The following is an 18839-nucleotide window of genomic DNA, read 5'->3' as shown; positions in this document are numbered from 1 at the left end:
TTTCAGCGCTGTATCAAAGACATTGGGAAATTAGAGACACTGTAAGAAAACAGAAGGGTTAGTGCTATTCGGCGTCCTTGGGACGTCCCTACCCCTACACTTAACCTAGTCTCGCGTTGCCGGAAGCCTGGTTCGCGATGAGGCTACCCTAACCAAAGATTTGTATAATTTAACCAAAACCACAGCCTGTCGTTTCCAATTGGAACAAATAAGTAATAGCGGGGGGAACAAGCAAGGAGTTGTCCATAGCCAAGCACGAGTTAGGGAGATCATATTGACCTCTGCATATTTCCGTTAGGGAACGCAAGTGCGCAATAACTCAATTCACCTTTGCAGTCCTAAACGATACGGGTTCTTACAACAATGGCAATGGCTAAAGTCTGCATAACATATTTTAAGTTTTGGAACATAAAACTGTATTGAGATAACATGTTTAATCGATGAGAAAATGTGCAGATTGTCGGCCAAAATCTATCTCATCACATGTATACATCCGGTGAAATATATGTCTCATTGTTCTATCTGTGCCTTAACCTTTTACATTTCAACATTATAAAGATAAATAGTAATGACGTCTTTTTGTCGGCACTAACTCCGCCATGGTTCGTCGTATGGTTGTTTGATAAACGCCAAAAAAATAAGGTCTGGCTGTCAACACAGGTTTAGGAGATTTTATACACTATGAGATAATCTAAGGGGGGTTTGCAAGGCCCCTCACAGAAAGGCCATCATTGATATATATTTTTGTTCCGACAGCTGTTTACCCGGGGAATGCTATTTACGCGCACAGGAAGAGATGTCAGGCGGTTGTCAGCTGATCAGTCGAAAGAAATGTTTGATGCTAGCTGAATGATCGTTGTCAGTTAAAAAAAACGTGTATCTGATTTCAAGATATCGTTTCTATAGTTTCTTAGTAGCTTGTACTCTGAGACTTCAACATATAAATATGATGTCACGAGTTGCCTTCAAGCTGCTCGCTCTTGTTGGTTTGTTATTGATGTCAACACAGACGACGGATGCTAAAGTAGGCTCTGTTGTTCACATGACTGTTCTCTGCTTAAAAAAAATCAAAACTATTTATATTTACATAGTTTAATAGTTTAATATAGTTGTTGACATAGTTTAATGCTTGTTGTTGAGTCAGCTGTCTAGTTACTGTAGCTAGCTAGCCAAATATGGATTAGGCTAGTAAAGCCATTGATTGTCGTCACAAGGAATGACAAAGTTAGGTTATTAGCAAGCTGGTAACCTGCTCTGTAAAGTTACAGAAAATGTGATTATTCCACTGGCTGTGTAAGATTATTTTAGAAGACAGGCAGCTAGTTATGTCACCATTTTATGGCATAAAATGTTCTCTGATATCACATCCTGACCGTTTCCCCAACTTTTCCCATAGAATTCAGAGGATATCCGGTGTAAATGTACCTGCCCACCGTACAGAGACATTGAAGGACAGATCTACAAACAAAATGTATCTCTAAAGGATTGGTATGTTGTGTTGTCATGATGTAATTTACAGATGATTACATACTGGTTGCATTCCACTGCTTAGATGTTGCCAGATTGTACAACACCTGGATAGGTGTTTTACCTATCAGCTAACCATACCATATGTTATAACAATATGTCATTCGATGACAGTCCATGATGTGGCATGCAACCATTTGGTTGATGCATACAGTGGAACGTGACCACTGTCTGGGTGTGGTGAGTATAAGGGTTGTCTGATGGATTAGGCTAACTGTAATTTTACACGGTCATATGAATGATCTCAAATCATATTTGGAGAACTGTTACAGATTTCAACCTCACTGTGCTTTCGAAGAGATTCCGATTTAATTGTATATTTGTTTTCAGTAACTGCCTTCATGTTGTGGAGCCAATGCCAGTTGATGGAAAGGATGTGGAGGCGTACTGTCTGCGTTGTGAATGCAAATATGAGGAGAGGAGTTCTGGAACTATCAAGGTAAGTCTGGGAAATTGACCAACCAGCTAGCCGCACATGTGCTGTTGCTATCCTGCCATGTGGGAAAGCAGAGAGGAGATGATTCTTTCATACTTTCATGTGAACATTTTTGCTTAAATTCCCAACAGCAGAAGGACAACAGGCAAAGTAGGTTAAAATATAATTTTATTCGGTGTTCCTGAAACACAGGGGACTTTACGATTTCGGCGATGGGATATCACACAACGGTGTTACCCAAGTGGGATAGCATCGGCGCATGTGCTCTGCTACTATCCAATCAAATGGAGTCCAATTTTTCCCCACCTTTATTTAACCAGGTAAGCTAGTTGAGAACAAGTTCTCATTTACAACTGCGACCTGGCCAAGATAAAGCAAAGCAGTGCGACAGAAACAACAACACAGAGTTACATGGAATAAACAAGTGTACAGTCAACACAATAGGAAACAAAATAAAGTCTATATACGGTGTGTGCAAATGGCATGAGGAGGTATGGCAATAAATAGGCCATAGTAGCAAAGTAATGACAATTTAGCAGATGAACACCAGAGTGATAGATGAGCAGATGATGGTGTGTAAGTAGTGATACTGGTGTGCAAAAGAGCAGCAAAGTAAATAAAAACAATATGGGGATGAGGTCGGTAGATTGGGTGGGCTATTTACAGATGGACTATGTACAGCTGCAGCGATCGGTTAGCTGCTCAGATAGCTGATGTTTAAAGTTAGTGAGGGAAATGTAAGTCTCCAGCTTCAGCAATTTTTGCAATTCGTTCCAGTCACTTGCAGCAGAGAACTGGAAGGAAAGGCGGCCAAATGAGGTGTTGGCTTTGGGGATGACCAGTGAAATATACCTGCTGGAGCGCGTGCTATGGGTGGGTGTTATTATCGTGACCAGTGAGCTGAGATAAGGCGGAGCTTTATACCTAGCATAGACTTGTAGATGACCTGGAGCCAGTGGGTCTGGCGACGAATATGTAGTGAGGGCCAGCCGACTAGAGCATACATGTCGCAGTGGTGGGTGGTATAAGGCATTTTGGTAACAAAACAGATGGCACTGTGATAGACTGCATCCAATTTGCTGAGTAGAGTATTGGAAGCTATTTTGTAGATGACATCGTCGCGGATCGGTAGGATAGTCAGCTTTATTAGGGTAAGTTTGGCGGCGTGAGTGAAGGAGGCTTTGTTGAGAAATAGAAAGCCGATTCAAGATTTGATTTTGAATTGGAGATGTTTGATATGAGTCTGGAAGGAGAGTTTACAGTCTAGCCAGAAACCTAGGTATTTGTCCAGAGTAGTGATGCTAGTCGGGCGGGCGGGTGCGGGCAGCGAACGGTTGAAAAGCATGCATCTGGTTTTGCTAGCATTTAAGAGCAGTTGGAGGCCACGGAAGGAGTGTTGTATGGCATTGAAGCTCGTTTGGAGGTTAGTTAACACAGTGTCCAAAGGGCCAGATGTATACAGAATGGTGTTGTCTGCGTAGAGGTGGATCAGGGAATCACCCGCATGGTAGAGCGACATCGTTGATATATACAGAGAAAAGAGTCGGCCCGAGAATTGAACCCTGTGTTACCCCCATAGACTGTCAGAGGTCCGGACAACAGGCCCTCCGATTTTACACACTGAACTTGATCTGCGAAGTAGTTGGTGAACCAGGCCAGGCAGCCATTTGAGAAACCAAGGCTGTTGAGTCTGCCAATAAGAATATGGTGATTGACAGTCGAAAGCCTTGGCCAGGTCGATGAAGACTGCTGCACAGTACTGTCTTTTATCGATGGCGGTTATGATATCATCTAGTACCTTGAGCGTGGCTGAGGTGCACCGGTGACCAGCTCGGAAACCGGATTGCACAGCGGAGAAGGTACGGTGGGATTCGAAATAGTCAGTGATCTGTTTATTAACTTGGCTTTCAAAGACTTTAGAAAGGCAGGGCAGGATGGATATAGGTCTGTAACAGTTTGGGTCTAGAGTGTCACTCCCTTTGAAGAGGGAGATGACCACGGCAGCTTTCCAATCTTTAGGGATCTCGGATGAGGTTGGACAGACTGGTAATAGGGGTTGCAACAATGGCGGTGGATAATTGTAGAAAGAGAGGGTCCAGATTGTCTAGCCCAGCTGATTTGTACGGGTCCAGGTTTTCAGCTCTTTCAGAACATCTGCGAGCTGGGGAGGCTTGGGCAAGTAGCTGCGGAGCTGTTGGCTGGGGTAGGGGTAGCCAGGAGGAAAGCATGGCCAGCCGTAGAGAAATGCTTATTGAAATTTGTGATTTTCATGGATTTATCGGTGGTGTCCGTGTCGACCAAGCCTCAGTGCAGTTGGCAGCTGGGAGGAGGTGCTCTTGTTCTCCATGGACTTTACAGTGTCCCAAAACCTTTTGGAGTTTCTGTTTGAAAAAGCTAGCCTTTGCTTTCTTGACTGACTGTGTGTATTGGTTCCTGACTTCCCCGAACAGTTGCATATTGCGGGGACTATTCGATGCTATTGCAGTCCGCCACAGGATGTTTTTGTGCTGTTTGAGGGCAGTCAGGTCTGGAGTGAAGGTTCTTTGTTCTACATTTTTTGAAAGGGGCATGCTTATTTAAGATGGTGAGGAAATTACTTTTAAAGAACGACCAGGCATCCTCGACTGACGGGATGAGGTCAATATCCTTCCAGATTAGAAAGGCCTGCTCGCAGAAGTGTTTTAGGGAGCGTTTGCAGGCAGCCATGGCCTAATGAGTTAATGAGTTTGACTGCTGAACAACTAATCAAATGGCCACCTGGACTATTTACATTGACCCAACCCTTTGTTTTTACACTGCTGCTACTCACTGTTTATTGTCTATGCATAGCCACTTTACAAATGACCTCGACTAACCTGCACATTGAGTCGTTACCGGTACCCCCTGTATAAAGCCTTGTTATTGTTATGTACATGTTACTTTTTGATTGATTTTATTTAGTAAATATTTTATTAACTGTTTCTTAAACTGCATATTGGATAAGGGATTGTAAGTAAGCATTTCATGGTAAGGTCTACCTGTTGTATTTGGCACACGTGACAAATAACATTTTGATTTGATTTGTGTCCACGGTGTTCCAGGTGACTATCATAATCTACCTGTCCATCCTGGGCCTGCTGTTCCTCTACATGGTGTACCTGACCCTGCTGGAGCCCATGCTGAAGAGGAGGCTCTTTGGACACTCACAGCTTCAGAATGATGATGATGTTGGGGTATGTGTGCATGTTGCCCATCCCAACTATAGTGGTGGCCTTTAAGTCAAAGCAGTTGTTGTAGCCATGACATTTTTGTTGTTTGATTGTGGATCTCGTATTGTGTGACTTGTATGTGGTGATGTTTTCAGATTTGTCTCATGCTATAAATTGATTTGATGAATATCTCATAGAGAATTGTGTTTGGAAATGTTTCTGAAAAAGGTCAACTCTAGCTTGTCACAATTTCACTGTAACGTCTGTCTCTTGGGTTCAGGACCAGCAGCCTTTCGCCAACGCCCACAACGTATTGTCTCGTTCGACCTCTCGTCCCAACATGCTGAACAAAGTGGAACACGCTCAGCAGCGCTGGAGGAGGCAGGTCCAGGAACAGAGGAAGTCTGTGTTTGACCGCCATGTGGTGCTCAGCTAAACCCATCCCCAAGAAACAAAAACCCTGGGTGAAGCAAAAAATATTACTGTGACTGGGTGGTCCTTTTTTTTTTTTTTTTTTTGTCTGATTCTTTCCCCGACTTCGGAACTTCATCCTTATTGGTGTTTTGTTCCTCAACTGGACCTGTATTTCATGAAATGTGATCATATAGCTCTATGTATTCAGGAGGTGATCGTAAAGGGTCTCTACATCAGTAGGTTGAAGTGGGGTGTTGCATTTGAGACCTTTTACTTAAGATAATGCCAGTGTCTGTATGACTTTGTATACTTTCTGATTTAATAATACTAATAGAAAGTTAAATGTTAGTTTGTAGCCTCCCCAAAAATGGATAATGCGTGCCATTTTGCACAAGCTGATGATAATCTTTGGCTTCTGATAAAGTAGAAACGATGTGTGACCGTATGCACTCTTTTACAGTAATGTTGGCAGCTTCTGATAACAGTAAATGCTTGCCATGCCACCAATGAAATGAGGTGATACATTTGAGGGTAGAGTAAATAAAACAAAAAATATCATGCCAAAATGAATCATTCAAGCTAATGAAAACGTCTACAATATGTGTAACAACTGCTACCTAAACTATAGAAGATTGGAATGAGTTAGAAACAGTAAAAATGTGTTAAAAAGCATGTTTTTTAAGAATGATGTATAAACTTATTTACAACCTTTTACCCTAAACAACAGTTGATGTACAGATGTATGTATTTCATTGTGTGCTGACTGTGGTGTTAACATTCCTGTATCATGTTCTTGTAAGTCTAAGTATAATGTAGCATTTGGGAGACATTTTGACTTTTAACCTATCATCTGATGGAACATTTAATGTAAACATTAATCCTCTCCTTTGAATATATATGTGTGTTACTGTAGTCAGAGCCCACAGCTGTCACTGGCTAGAGTAGATGTACACCATCTGCACCTTGCTTGTTTTGTTTTCAGCTTCTACTCCTCTCCATTTAGATTATTTTGACATGACTCACATTAATGAGATCCTCCTTTATTCAAACTTTAAATAACTTAAATATCTGTTAGACAGTATTGATACCACTGTCAGTCTTACACTGATGTTAAACAATAATGATCATTTGGGATAGCAGGGTGATGATAAAGTGGGTAGAGAATGCTACTGTTAGGTGACCTAACGAAAGTGTTAAATCTGATCTGTGATAACTTCACATTTGAAATACATTTCTGTAATATTTATAATGATTTTGTTTACTGCAGACAATGTCAAATTCCTGGACCATCCTCCAGGAGTCGTACTTCAACAAAGTGTAAAATACATAAGCCTAAATTGATGATCGCATTGATAAGCGCACAAAAACATATCGCACTAATGCCAACATTGATAGGCGCTCCAAACATGCGCACAAAATGGCAGGTATACTATACCATCGGAGTTATATCAATATGATCATTTTAGTACAGGGCTTTGCTATGCATAGGGCGATAAACAGCAATGCAACAACGGATGAGACATTTCAATAACCAATTTAAATTGTATTAATGCATTAAAAATCCATCATTCATAATATAACCGAGAGGAAACTTAATCTGAACGAAAGTAATCGGTCTATTTCGCAAATTCACCATTGAACAATAGAACACGAAGTAAAATTACAGGATAAGTTTGCAAAAAAAATGATCTCAAATGACAATATGTTGATATACAAGACAATAGTGATAATTTATTCATTTTTCAAGGACTTTTGCAAAGCTGCCGTCATCGTTTCCTGTTCTCCCCTTTTATTTTTTTGTATGCTTTTGCAGTCCGTTAACCAGAAAAAAAGTAGGCTATGCTCCGCACAGAAAATTCAGATTTAAGGATACTCTGCAAGAGAGCTACATTTGCGTTGTCAAAGAATGGATTGTTGAAAAACACTACAATAAGTTCATAAAGGATAAGGTAAGGAACATTTTCCTTTTAATTTCTTCATAAAGTAAACCCATTTATTGTAGTTTTAACTTAATATATTGCATTTTCTGTTTAATGAAACTTGCGTGGACAATAATGCAGAAAATCATAAATAATTGCCACAAAAAGGTTGAGATTTTTTTACGAGAGTGAATTGCTGGGTTGATAGAATAGCCTACGAACAACAATAGTTTCCACAAAATTGTTTTATTCAATACCTCAAAAGCAAGTGCTGTACTGTGAACAGAAACTAGGGGGCGCCTTAGGCCTTTTATAGGAACTACCCTAAGTACCCAATCTGGCATCGTAACTGAAATAATAATATATGAATCTTTTATACCATTCTTACCATTTCAATATTAGTCAATTTCGGTGAATTTAGTTTTTTTCTTTGCAGTATGCTTTTATTGAAGTATTACTTAAAATGTTGCTTAATGCGTGGGGGAATGCAGGCTTCTGGAAGAAAGTAAATGTATGTCCAAGTAAAATAATACTCCAAGGTACTTCCCTTTAATAGGACCCATCCTGTGTTTTAAGGTCCAGGCTCTTATCTGTCCCTCTTTGGTTAATGACAGACGGAGAGGGTCTGTCTCCTCAATCCTCTCTTCAGTGCCTCAGTGTCAGACTATATGAATCGTTTCAAGGCTCATAGAGGCTGCATCCCTGCAGGAGAAGCTTCAGTCAGAACCTTCCCAAGGTTAGTCTGACAATGGTCAGACTAACATGTCTGCTGTCTGGAAAATCCTTTCAATGCCACTGAAATGTAAGATAATAGAGTGTATAGGTAGGTCCTTGCTGAGCAGTTACTCTCTGTGCTTGAAATTGACGATGGGCTGTTTGGTATGATTTATTCCTGTCTATAACAGTACGATGATTTCCGATGTTTAGAATATGAATTATTAGACATCTCTTGAGTAAATACTGTGGTTAGGGAGGGGCACAAGGGAGAATAACTACTTCCATGCATGTGTTTATCCTGTCATTCTTAAAGGCCCAATGTAGCCGTTTTATATCAATATCAAATCATTTCTGAGTAACAATTAAGTCCATTACTGTAATAGATTTTCATTAAAATGGGAAAAAAAATCAGTTTTTGCTAAAAAATTATCAAGCTAGAATTTTGCTTGGACTGTCTGGGAGTGGTCTGAGTTGGGAGGGGAAAACTGAAAACTGGCAGTTATTGGCAGAGAGGTTTTGAACTGTTATTTGTCAATTTAGCCATTTACCGCCAGGCAAGCCGAAACTTTCGCCCATGCAAATGCAAACAGGCTGATTAGAAGGTCCTGTGTAGATTGTGTGTTCAACCAAATAACACTGACACTAATCAAATGTTTTCACACTTTTGCAGTATTTGTTTCATCACCTGTTATACAATATGATACAAAACACAGATTCAACAACATTTTGACTGCACTGGGCCTTTAAGAAAGCATCTGGAGCAAGAATGAAGACAATGTACAGGACATTCCTCTACTTTCAGTATGTGAGGCTGACAGCTATAATACCATTAGCACATTGAACTAATACGATTACATTATGATACTAGATGAACCACTGAAAAGTCTACAGGCCCTGAAGCTTATTTGGATGCGAATTGGTACTGTAGGGGGAGAGGAAGTATTTATAGGGTGAGTCTTGTCGTCTCTGTAGGCCTTAGGGCAGTAGTATTGGATAGACATCATCAACATGAGAGGACTCGACTGCTGGAGTTTAAAGGGTGCCTCATGACCTGTCTTGAAATTGAATATGTTGTTCCTAAAAAAAACATCTTTATGTTAAAACAGAAGCAGTTTAGAATTGCGATTCAATCAGACCCTATGCTGTTTGGCTGCTTGGAGGCTTTCATATGCGACTGGCCCATCCTCATTTCCATAGCTCCCTTGACCCACTGGCCCTTGGCTATTTAAAATCTCCAGATGACGGAGGAGAGGCTCTCACAGGAACATTTTGTGGTAAGGGTGTGGTGAAAGCCCAACAGCGTACTGGAGAGGTTTACTGTCAAATGTCTGAGGCTTTTGTGAGTTCACTGAACATGACCGATGGATCCTACGCAAGGTACATTGGACCTGTAACAGGTCCAAAAAACACTGGCCTGGTCATATGTTTTTTTCCTCTTTGCCTGAATGGCTTTAGCGGAAGGTCAAAGGTGGAGAGTTGTAGACCTCAGAGAGATGATTTTAAAACAGATTTATGCCATCAAAACTGTGGACAAGTTACTGAGACCGAGCATTGAAAAAGGTGGTATTCTCTTGTGCAAGTAGCCCTATACAAACAATAACAGTCTCTCATGGTTGTGGAGGTGATTTCTCTATGAATGTTTAAGTATTGCTTATTTAGGTCTGTACTGTATTTCATTTTCTAATGTTACACTCACAGAGAAGTAGCGTAATGTATTGCTTATATTGTACAGAAGAAACCCTGAAGACAAGACTTCTCGACACCACAATGGATTCCAGGAGGTTGTTCTTCGTTGTGCATCCATGCTACTGGAGCCAGCCTTTCCCAGTATGAAACAGCACTAGTACCTCTGCTAATCTGAAGCACAAAGCTGTCAGAGTCCACTCAGTACTCTTTATACTTTATGAGGCTTTGACATGTCCCGAGAGACAACTACACTGAACAAAAATATAAACACAACATGTAACGTGTTGGTCCCATGTTTCATGAGCTGAAATAAAAGATCCCAGAAATGTTCCATACACACAAAAAGCTTATTTCTCTCACAAATTTGTTAAATCCCTGTTAGTGAGCCTTTCTCCTTTTGCCAAGATAATCCATCCATCTGTCAGGTGTGGCATATCAAGAAGCTGATTAAACAGCATGATCATTACACAAGTGCACCTTGTGCTGGGGCCAATAAAATGCCACTCAAAAATGTGCAGTTTTGTCACCAAACACAATGCTACAGATGTCTCAAGTTTTGAGGGAGAGTGAAATTGGCATGCTGACTGCAGGAATGTCCACAAGAGCTGTTGCCAAAGAATTGAATGTTAATTTCTTTACCATAAGCCACCTTCAACGTTGTTTAAGAGAATTTGGCATTGCGTCCAACTGGCCTCACAACCACAGACCACGTGTATGGCGTCGTGTGGGTGAGCTATTTGCTGATGTCAACGTTGTGAACAGAGTGCCCCATGGTGGCGGTGGGGTTATGGTATGGGCCGGCATAAGCTATGGACAATGAACACAATTGCATTTTATCGAAGGCAATTTGAATGCACAGAGATACCTTGACGAGATCCTGAGTCCCATTTTCTTTAAGGTATCTGTGACCAGATGCATATCTGTATTCCCAGTCATGTGAAATCCATAGATTAAGGCCTAATGAATTTATTTTATTTCAATTGACTGATTCCCTTATATGAACTATAACTCAGTAAAATCGTTGAAATTGTTGCATGTTGCGTTTATATTTTTGTTCATTATAGTTAGAGCTAAGAGAAAAACGACATACTGACAAAGCTGTGGACTTTCTGGAGACGTTATGGGACAAGAGACGGATGTCTGCATCTTACGACTTCCTCCGTTCCTCAGTCAGTAGAATGGGGGCTGTATGAAATAGTGCACAGTTTGAGTAAAATATATTGGTGGAGACTTGGTAGAACTGTGGTGTGGATTCTATTCATGACAGGTAGATCGACTCCACATTTTGAATCAACGTTGTTTCCACATCATTTCAACAAAATTTGGATTTGAAAAAAGTTATCTGTGTAAGGGAATTTCATCTATTTTTCACCCAACTTTTAACCTAAATCCAATGACATGGTGACATTTTTTGTTGATTTCACATTGAGCTGATGTCTGGGCCCAGTGGCATGGCTTTAGATCTGATCTCTCCCCCATCTATGTTTCTACTGCTGATGCTCAGAGGAATTGATGAAGGAATTGATTAATGGGTAAGCTGTAAACTGACATTTGTTTGTGATGATTAAGCATTACATTATAGTAGATATGAAAGATATGAAAGACAGGCTTTATAATGACCCTTTTCAGTCTTCTGCATCCTTTCCTGTGAAAGGGGACATTGATTCTTGATTGTAGACTTTGTGCCAGTTGTTTTGGATAGAACTGCTCAGTTCTTTTTAAATTCTGCTGTGGCCCAATAGCTGTTCCCTTAACCAGAGTAAGGTTGAGTGGACTCGTGTGTTAACTCATGCATGTTTCCAATACTTTTTCCAATACTTTTCATGTGGCTTGTTTGTGTTTTTTCATGTTTTTCCTGAGTGCATCGAAAATGTTACAGAAATCAGTAGCGTAAAGGCAGGGCACATATTGTTTACCGACCATATTTTTATTTGATGACAAAGAACGAAAATCTCTGAACAATTATAACAATGATTGTTCAAAAAGGCTGTTTTGCTTGGAGGGAACCTACATTTTAAGAAAGTGAAAAACAGACACAACTTTGGGTATGGTGATCTTCCTAGCAGGCATCCTCCCCCTTGGGTATTGTTTAGTCTGGACTTAGACTGCAGTGTTTTTTAATGTTGGAAGAGCAGAGCATGAGGTTTAAGCTTATCTAGAGCCCTCTTATATAAAACTAACAAGAGAGCGACAGGATCCACACTGCAGTCCAACAACAAGGAATCACATCTGCTAATATGCACATGGAGTCTGGTAACTGTCCTCATAAGGGTTTACATGAGTTCACTCTTTTGAATATCTGCATTATTACTTTGGGATATGTCTCCAACCAGTATAATGTCCAAGTATAATTACATATAATGTAAAAAAAAAAAAACATTTAAAGGATCTTGTTAATAGTTTTGTAAAATAAGTATTTTGTTAACTCGTTTTTCGTTAAGTATTATGTTAATTGATAACAGTCTATACTCCTAATTGTGAAGATATGTATGACTGTTGGAACTAATCATGGCAACTGTCTTCCAAATGATTAGCTGTGTGCTCGTCATTCAGTTTGACCTGAAATGATGTCCTTGACAAACCCTTCCCTCTGGAGATAGCCTCATCACCAAGCCCTTGAGGCTGTTCATAATTACACAATTTCACTAATTGACACAGGTCTTTAAAGGTTCAACCTTGACTTTATCTCCTGAGATGTGTTTTGACATCTTATCTATCTCCTGGACGAATAGCGGATTCATTCTGCATCTCTGAGTATCATTCTGCAGTTGAACAGTGTGTGTAGGCCTATTGATTGTTCTTGTTATATTGTGATTTTGCTAGTTTGTGTTATAAATAGTTGGATACACCAAAAGCAAACAATTACACAGAAATCTTCTCTAAATGTTTCCCTGAGAGAATATCCACGCTGAGTCGAGCAGTTATTCTTTCCAGAACTAAACATAGTGTTATCTCGTAGCTGTTGTTGATGAATAAATCTCTCTCTCCAAACGTGGGAATATACTGTACTGGCTCATCATGCTGTCCACTTGATATGTTGTAATAGTCACTTGTTGACTTTAGTTTACAACTCCAAGACTGTCTTACCCCTCTGGCATGTGTGTATTTGAGACCATTCTAGCGTTGTCTTGTGCACTCCCAACTGTCACTCTCTTTATATGCTGTTAGAAGGCTAGGAAGAGAGTGTCAAAAAGATCCGAATGGAATGTAGACAACATGATAATGATGTCCTGAGGATAATCCAGAGCCTATCTGACTCTCTCGGTCATTCCTATGAAATATACTGTTTAATAGACAAAGAACTGCTGCAAGCTTGTGTGTGGGATAGAGGAAAGGGGCCAGATCAATTGAAGTGGGGGGCAAACAACCCATCTCCATGGAAACTAGTCCAGCCCTCGCCTCTCCAGAGGTCTCAAGGAGGGAGGGATTTGGTTGGAAAGACATGACTCGTAGTTCAGTGGGAAAGCTGCAGCTATCTGGCAAAACGAAACGTTTTACTTTTTTGCTACAATTTATCTAACGGGATTGATATTTGCTGGCAATTTTTTTTTTTTGGGGGGGGGATGGCTGTGGAAATGAGGCGCTACTCTGAGGTAAAGCCGGTCGCCATTTGAAATGTTTACATTATTTGGGATAGTTTATAAAGGGTTAACGGGAATATAGCTAGTTGCATACAAAAGTATCCGAATGCCGTACAGACAGAGTTCGGGAAGAGCAGTTATATGCGATTGTATCAATTAGCAAACATAGAGTATAGACTACAACAAATATTTCGCCGAATGGATGTATTTTTATTTTTACGGTATTTGGTAACATAACAGTTTGGGGTAACTCTATCCTTGTTCTGAGCTATTTCAAGTTGATAACGTGAATGTCAAAACAATTAAATTTCATTGGACTGAGTGAGTTGAGGCTAAATACATTTTGCCAACTCAAGTTTACATTGTGGAGCACGAGATAATTTATTCAATTCAAAAGACTGTCAACTCACTTGGGCCTCCTTTGGTTCTTGAGATCTATGGATAATTTAGCTACAAACGTTCTGAGATTGTATCTGACTCAGATTTACAAACGCGGTTGAGTGAGAATAGCCATAATCATAGTTTAGTATGCCCTCTAATGTGGATTATATTTTTTCTCTCTGAGGGGCATCTCTCTGTTAGATGAAGTTTTTATTCAGGGGTACCTCCTGCTATCACTATCACTGCGACGAGGCAGACGCTGCAGCTGCAAGCTCTTTTTCTTGAACTTTTCCCGAACAGACTGTCTATTGTGCATATCTAACAATGACCTTTCCTTCTCACTGGACTGGATTGTCAGCAGCTAGATTGGGAGGCCCCTCTGTTCTCTGGCCAGGGCTTGCATAATAACAGGGGTGAGGGTGGGAGGTCACCAGATGCTTTTTAGGCTGGCATTATAATAATAATAATAATAATATATGCCATTTAGCAGACGCTTTTATCCAAAGCGACTTACAGTCATGTGTGCATACATTCTACGTATCAGACAATGTGTATGATATCATACACACACCCAGTTATTGGGTAAGACTGGTAGGCTATATGTATGCTGCTATGCCCAGTGTCCACACATCACCCATAATAGAAACCCAATGTCTAGTGGAGCCACACAGCTTTAGGGTGCCTTTTCACAATTTTATTAACTGGCATCTAAATGGCATACTTGGCATACTATTAGTCTATAAACCATATTATGATCACTATCCTGTTGAAGCTGTTGGAATTCAATGTCAGTTTGCCAACCTTGATGATGAGTTGTAGATCTGTGTTGTTCCCTCAATGGTTTAAGATTCATGGGGAAACCATGTGATAGACTGTGAACAGGATCTGAGTGGAATATAGCCCACAGAGAATGACTGTATTGGATGTCACAGTTAAACCATAATTTGACTGGGTTTAGCAGCAATGGATAATCCAGTCACAAGTCTGCCCCACAAGTGTCAGAAGGTATGTCAGTTATTTTTTCTTTCCCTTGTTAAAGGTTAATGGTGCATCAATTTAATGCAGTGCCTTCAATGTGCCGCATCTTCCTCCCGGTCCTCCCTTTTCTACTCCATTTCATCTCAGCCATTTGCCTTTTAGGCCCATAGCAAGAATAAAGATGGCAAGACATAGGGCCATCTATGGTTTTGGAATGGAAGCGTGGTAGTTCAACCAGTGTTTGGATCCTAGGTAATCATGTAGCTAAGCTTAGCTCGTAACTTGGCATAAATTGTCGCACAATACACATTATGGAGTGACTCAAGTTGAACGTTTTTATTGTCACGTGCACAAGTACAGTGAAAAGCCTTTTCTTGCAAGCTCTTTCCCAACAGTGCAGTAATTAATATCAGTAGTACTATAAAAAAAAGCCTAGTATTGACACTGATTCACAGGTATTCTGTGTTATCCTTTCTGCTCACCACCCAGCCTTTGTAACTAAGATCCTGTACAGTAGGCTGTCACTTCCTGTTAATTCTTGTTTTTGTTTTGAATGACGGAGACCTTTGATTTACTTTTGGGTGTAGTGCAATCTACTCCCTCTGTTTAAGCAGATGGGGAATGCTGTCCCTTTCAAATATCACCAATCCCATTCTCTCTTTGGAGTTTGGCATTACAAATATGGAGTGTTTGCACAACCTTTCATAGACATTCTTAAACCTGTCCAAGGCATATTCAAAATGGTTTGGGCATTGCATTATTTCAGGCTCACTTGCCATGTAAAAGCTATTGGTAAGGTAAACTGCCTGTGACCTGAAGTAAAGTGCACCTTGACGTGTTGCCACTATCTCACCCTGGATTACATACCATTTGCTTTACCATACATTATATATTCATGTTTTGATCATGCAACGGTGCCTTAAAATGAATGATATGCTGATGTATTTTCTCTGCTTCTCCTTTGATAGCTTGTCTTAAACATTTCTGCTATCCATCTATCCTATCTTTTACGTAAGATATACACTCAGTGGCAAGTTTATTAGGTATCTAGTACTGGGTCGGACCCCCTTTGCCCCCAGAACAGCCTGAATTCTTCAGGGCATGGAAACGTTGCTCAATTGGTATCAAGGGACCTAACGTGTGCCAGGAAAACATTCCCCATACCCTTACATCACCGCCAACAGCCTGTACTGTTGACACCAGGCAGGATGGGGCAATGGACTCATGCTGCTTATGCCAAATCCTGACTCTGCCATCAGCATGACAGAAGAGGAATCGGGATTCATCGGACATGGCAATGTTTTTCCACTCATTAATTGTCCAGTGTTGGTGATCACGTGCCCACTGGAGCCGCTTCTTCTTGTTTTTAGCTGATAGGAGTGGAACCCGATGTGGTCGTCTGCTGCAATAGTCCATCCGTGACAAGGACTAATGAGTTGTTCATTCCGAGATGCCGTTCTGCACCCCACTGTTGTACTGCGCCGTTATTTGCCTGTTTGTAGCGTGCCTGTTAGCGTGCACGATTCTTGCCATTCCCATTCGACCTCTTATCAGCAAGTTGTTATCGCCCACAGGATTGCCGCTGACTGGATGTTTTTGGTTTGTCTCACAATTTTCGGTAAACCCTAGACACTGTTGTGTGTGAAAAGCTCAGGAGGCTGGCCATTTCTGAGATACTGGAGCCGACGCACCTGGCACCGACAATCATACCATGCACAAAGTTTCTTAGGTCATTTGTTTTGCCCATTCTAACGCTCAATTGACCAGTAACCGAATGCCTCGATGCCTGTCTGCCTGCTTTATATAGCAAGCCATGGCCACATGACTCACTGTTAGTAGGAGTGAACTATTTTTGAGAATGGGGTGGTGTACTTAATAGCCTGGCCACGGAGTGTAGGCAGTCATAAGGGTTCAGTCAGATCCCCTCTCATCCCTCAGATTCATGATCCATAAATTAACCCTCTTCCATATCAGAGTAAGGGAGAACAGTGGAGGCACACAAAATGTTTTGTCCTCCTTTCCTTCTTTCAGTGGAAGTTAAAGCCTGTGTGTCAGAAGTCAGCCCAGTGACATATATACTACATCTCAGCTCCCTGCAGCAGCTCAAATGAACATAAGCCTGTTTTCCACATGCCAGCTCCGACAGCTGTGCATGCTCATTTCCAGGTTGCCCAGAACACTTTTCCCCAGCTTTCCAAAAAGGGCATATCTGCCATTAGTATTGCCTTGAAGATAAAAGGGAACTGTAAACAGCTGAAAGATGGAGAGAAAATAGGAATGAAAAAGACTGAAAGAATTGGTTCCATCTGGCACATTGAGTCAGAGAGCTACGGTGGCAGGGACTTGTGGTTATTGTGTAGGGAGTGTGCAGCTGCCATGAACAGTGTCAACCTGGGGTACCCCTGCCCATAAAGAGGCGAATGGAGCTCTGTGGGATGGATATTTAAGGGGCCCGACAGTGCTCAGCAAACAGCCGCCCACTCTACGAAAAGATGTCCACTGGACCATTCTTTAGAAAATCTGGCACTGAAAGTCAAAAGGAGACAAAAGCCAGCCTCTTGCGGCCTATGTGTTAGAGCGAGGCAGAGAGGACATTTGTATGGACTATTAATTAGGAACGGAGGTCCAGGTGGAAGGCCTTTTATAATGCTTTCATGTTAACGGAGACGTTATTCATAGTCGTTCTCCTCAACCTAAACACATGCTTGGTTCATGACGACAGGCTGTATGTACATACACCACAGGAACAGTTCCAATGCGTCTCCTCCATGTAAAAGGTTTATGAGGACCATATGATGTTATGCTAGGGACTGAATGGCTGGAGTAGCTCCTCCTTCCCCTCTACCATATTTACCCAGTAATTCAACCTCCAGACTCACGTCTGATGTCGGATTTCCAACAGCAGTCCCAAAACCTCTTTCCTCGCTGAGAACACACGGAAGAAAATTTAAATGGTATTTTGAAGACGATAAAGAATGCCTGTGGATACATGGGCCCATATACTCCTCATGTCTTCTGGTGAGTTGTGACGTCTGGAAAGAGTTTTCAGAGGTTTTACTCTGCTTTCCCTGGCTGGCTCATGGCTGTAAGTGAGCTCAGCTCAACAGTAGTTTGAAAACCTTGGAGTATGCTGATGAGCAGAAATGGTCGGGAGGACATGTCTGCCAGAGAGGCCGAGACAGAGGTGTAGTAGCAGACTGGAGAACAAAATTAGAACAATGCTTCTATTTCTGGAAGCCATTGTGTCTGTTGTTATTACTTGATTTCCACCAGAGATGTGGTGGTGCTGGATGGAAATTACATCAAGCCAAGGCTACTCCTCAGGAGGTTCATTTAAGTTCATCCATTGTGATGACAAACACTAAATAACAACTTACTATTATCATCACAACTCAGACTATGAAAGTTCTGTGTTCACCAAATCACATTGACATCTCATATTCGGTATGTAACTGCCAGGTGTTGATGAGCAAAGATGCATAGTTGAGTGTCTGAGAATCTTTGTTGGATGATAAATAAGCTCTTATCATTGAAGCAAGGTGCTCTGAGCTCCCGCCCCTCTCCTGTTCATCCACCTTTTAAAACATAGTCTAATGTGTTGAATACCAGGCCTGATGGACAGGACAAATATTAGCACATTCCTCTATGTGATGGGCTGGCCTGTGGGCCTGTTGACCTGTCAAGGCTGACAAGGCCATGGACCTAATGGCTTCACTATGAGATGAAACATTCCACAGCCCATGCACGTCACACGCACGTCACACACACGCACACGCACACCCACATACACACAAACTAGCGGGAGTAGGTTTGCATAGTATTTGTGTGTTTCTGTCACCCGATAAAGGGCTTACTTTTTAACCATGAGTTTGCCCACTCAAGGACATGTTGACAACAAAGAGTTTTTCCGTTCCACCCCGGACTGTCTCAGGAACACACACAGACTTGCCTCCTCAACAAGCAAGCATAGTTTGTGATCTAATGGTATAGTAAGGACATGGTAACTGGACAT

At 41.2% G+C, this 18839-nt stretch overlaps 2 protein-coding genes across 4 annotated transcripts in view; both read left to right on the top strand.

Annotated features, from left to right (window-relative positions):
• Window positions 1-778: 778 nt before the first annotated feature.
• LOC118360439 (transmembrane protein 9B-like) lies at window positions 779-6814 on the top strand. The gene is made up of 5 exons (XM_035739696.2): window positions 779-1024; window positions 1397-1488; window positions 1858-1966; window positions 5044-5175; window positions 5432-6814. The coding sequence occupies exons 1-5, from the start codon at window positions 947-949 to the stop codon at window positions 5585-5587; spliced, it is 567 nt and encodes a 188-aa protein (XP_035595589.1). The 5' UTR covers window positions 779-946; the 3' UTR covers window positions 5588-6814.
• A 150-nt stretch (window positions 6815-6964) lies between these two features.
• The window catches only part of LOC118360450 (DENN domain-containing protein 2B-like), an 83842-nt gene continuing 71967 nt past the window's right edge, over window positions 6965-18839 (top strand). The window contains exon 1 of one of the 3 annotated variants that reach the window (XM_052484145.1): window positions 6965-7514. The gene's annotated coding sequence lies outside the window, so the exon portion shown is untranslated. Of the gene's footprint in view, window positions 7515-13322; window positions 13481-18839 lie in introns of those variants that run through there. The other 2 variants (XM_052484147.1, XM_052484144.1) reach the window with 2 other exon arrangements.

Source organism: Oncorhynchus keta, chromosome 2 (assembly GCF_023373465.1).
Source record: "Oncorhynchus keta strain PuntledgeMale-10-30-2019 chromosome 2, Oket_V2, whole genome shotgun sequence".
Classification (NCBI taxonomy): Eukaryota; Metazoa; Chordata; class Actinopteri; order Salmoniformes; family Salmonidae; genus Oncorhynchus; species Oncorhynchus keta.
This window is presented reverse-complemented; position numbering and strand designations above follow the sequence as displayed.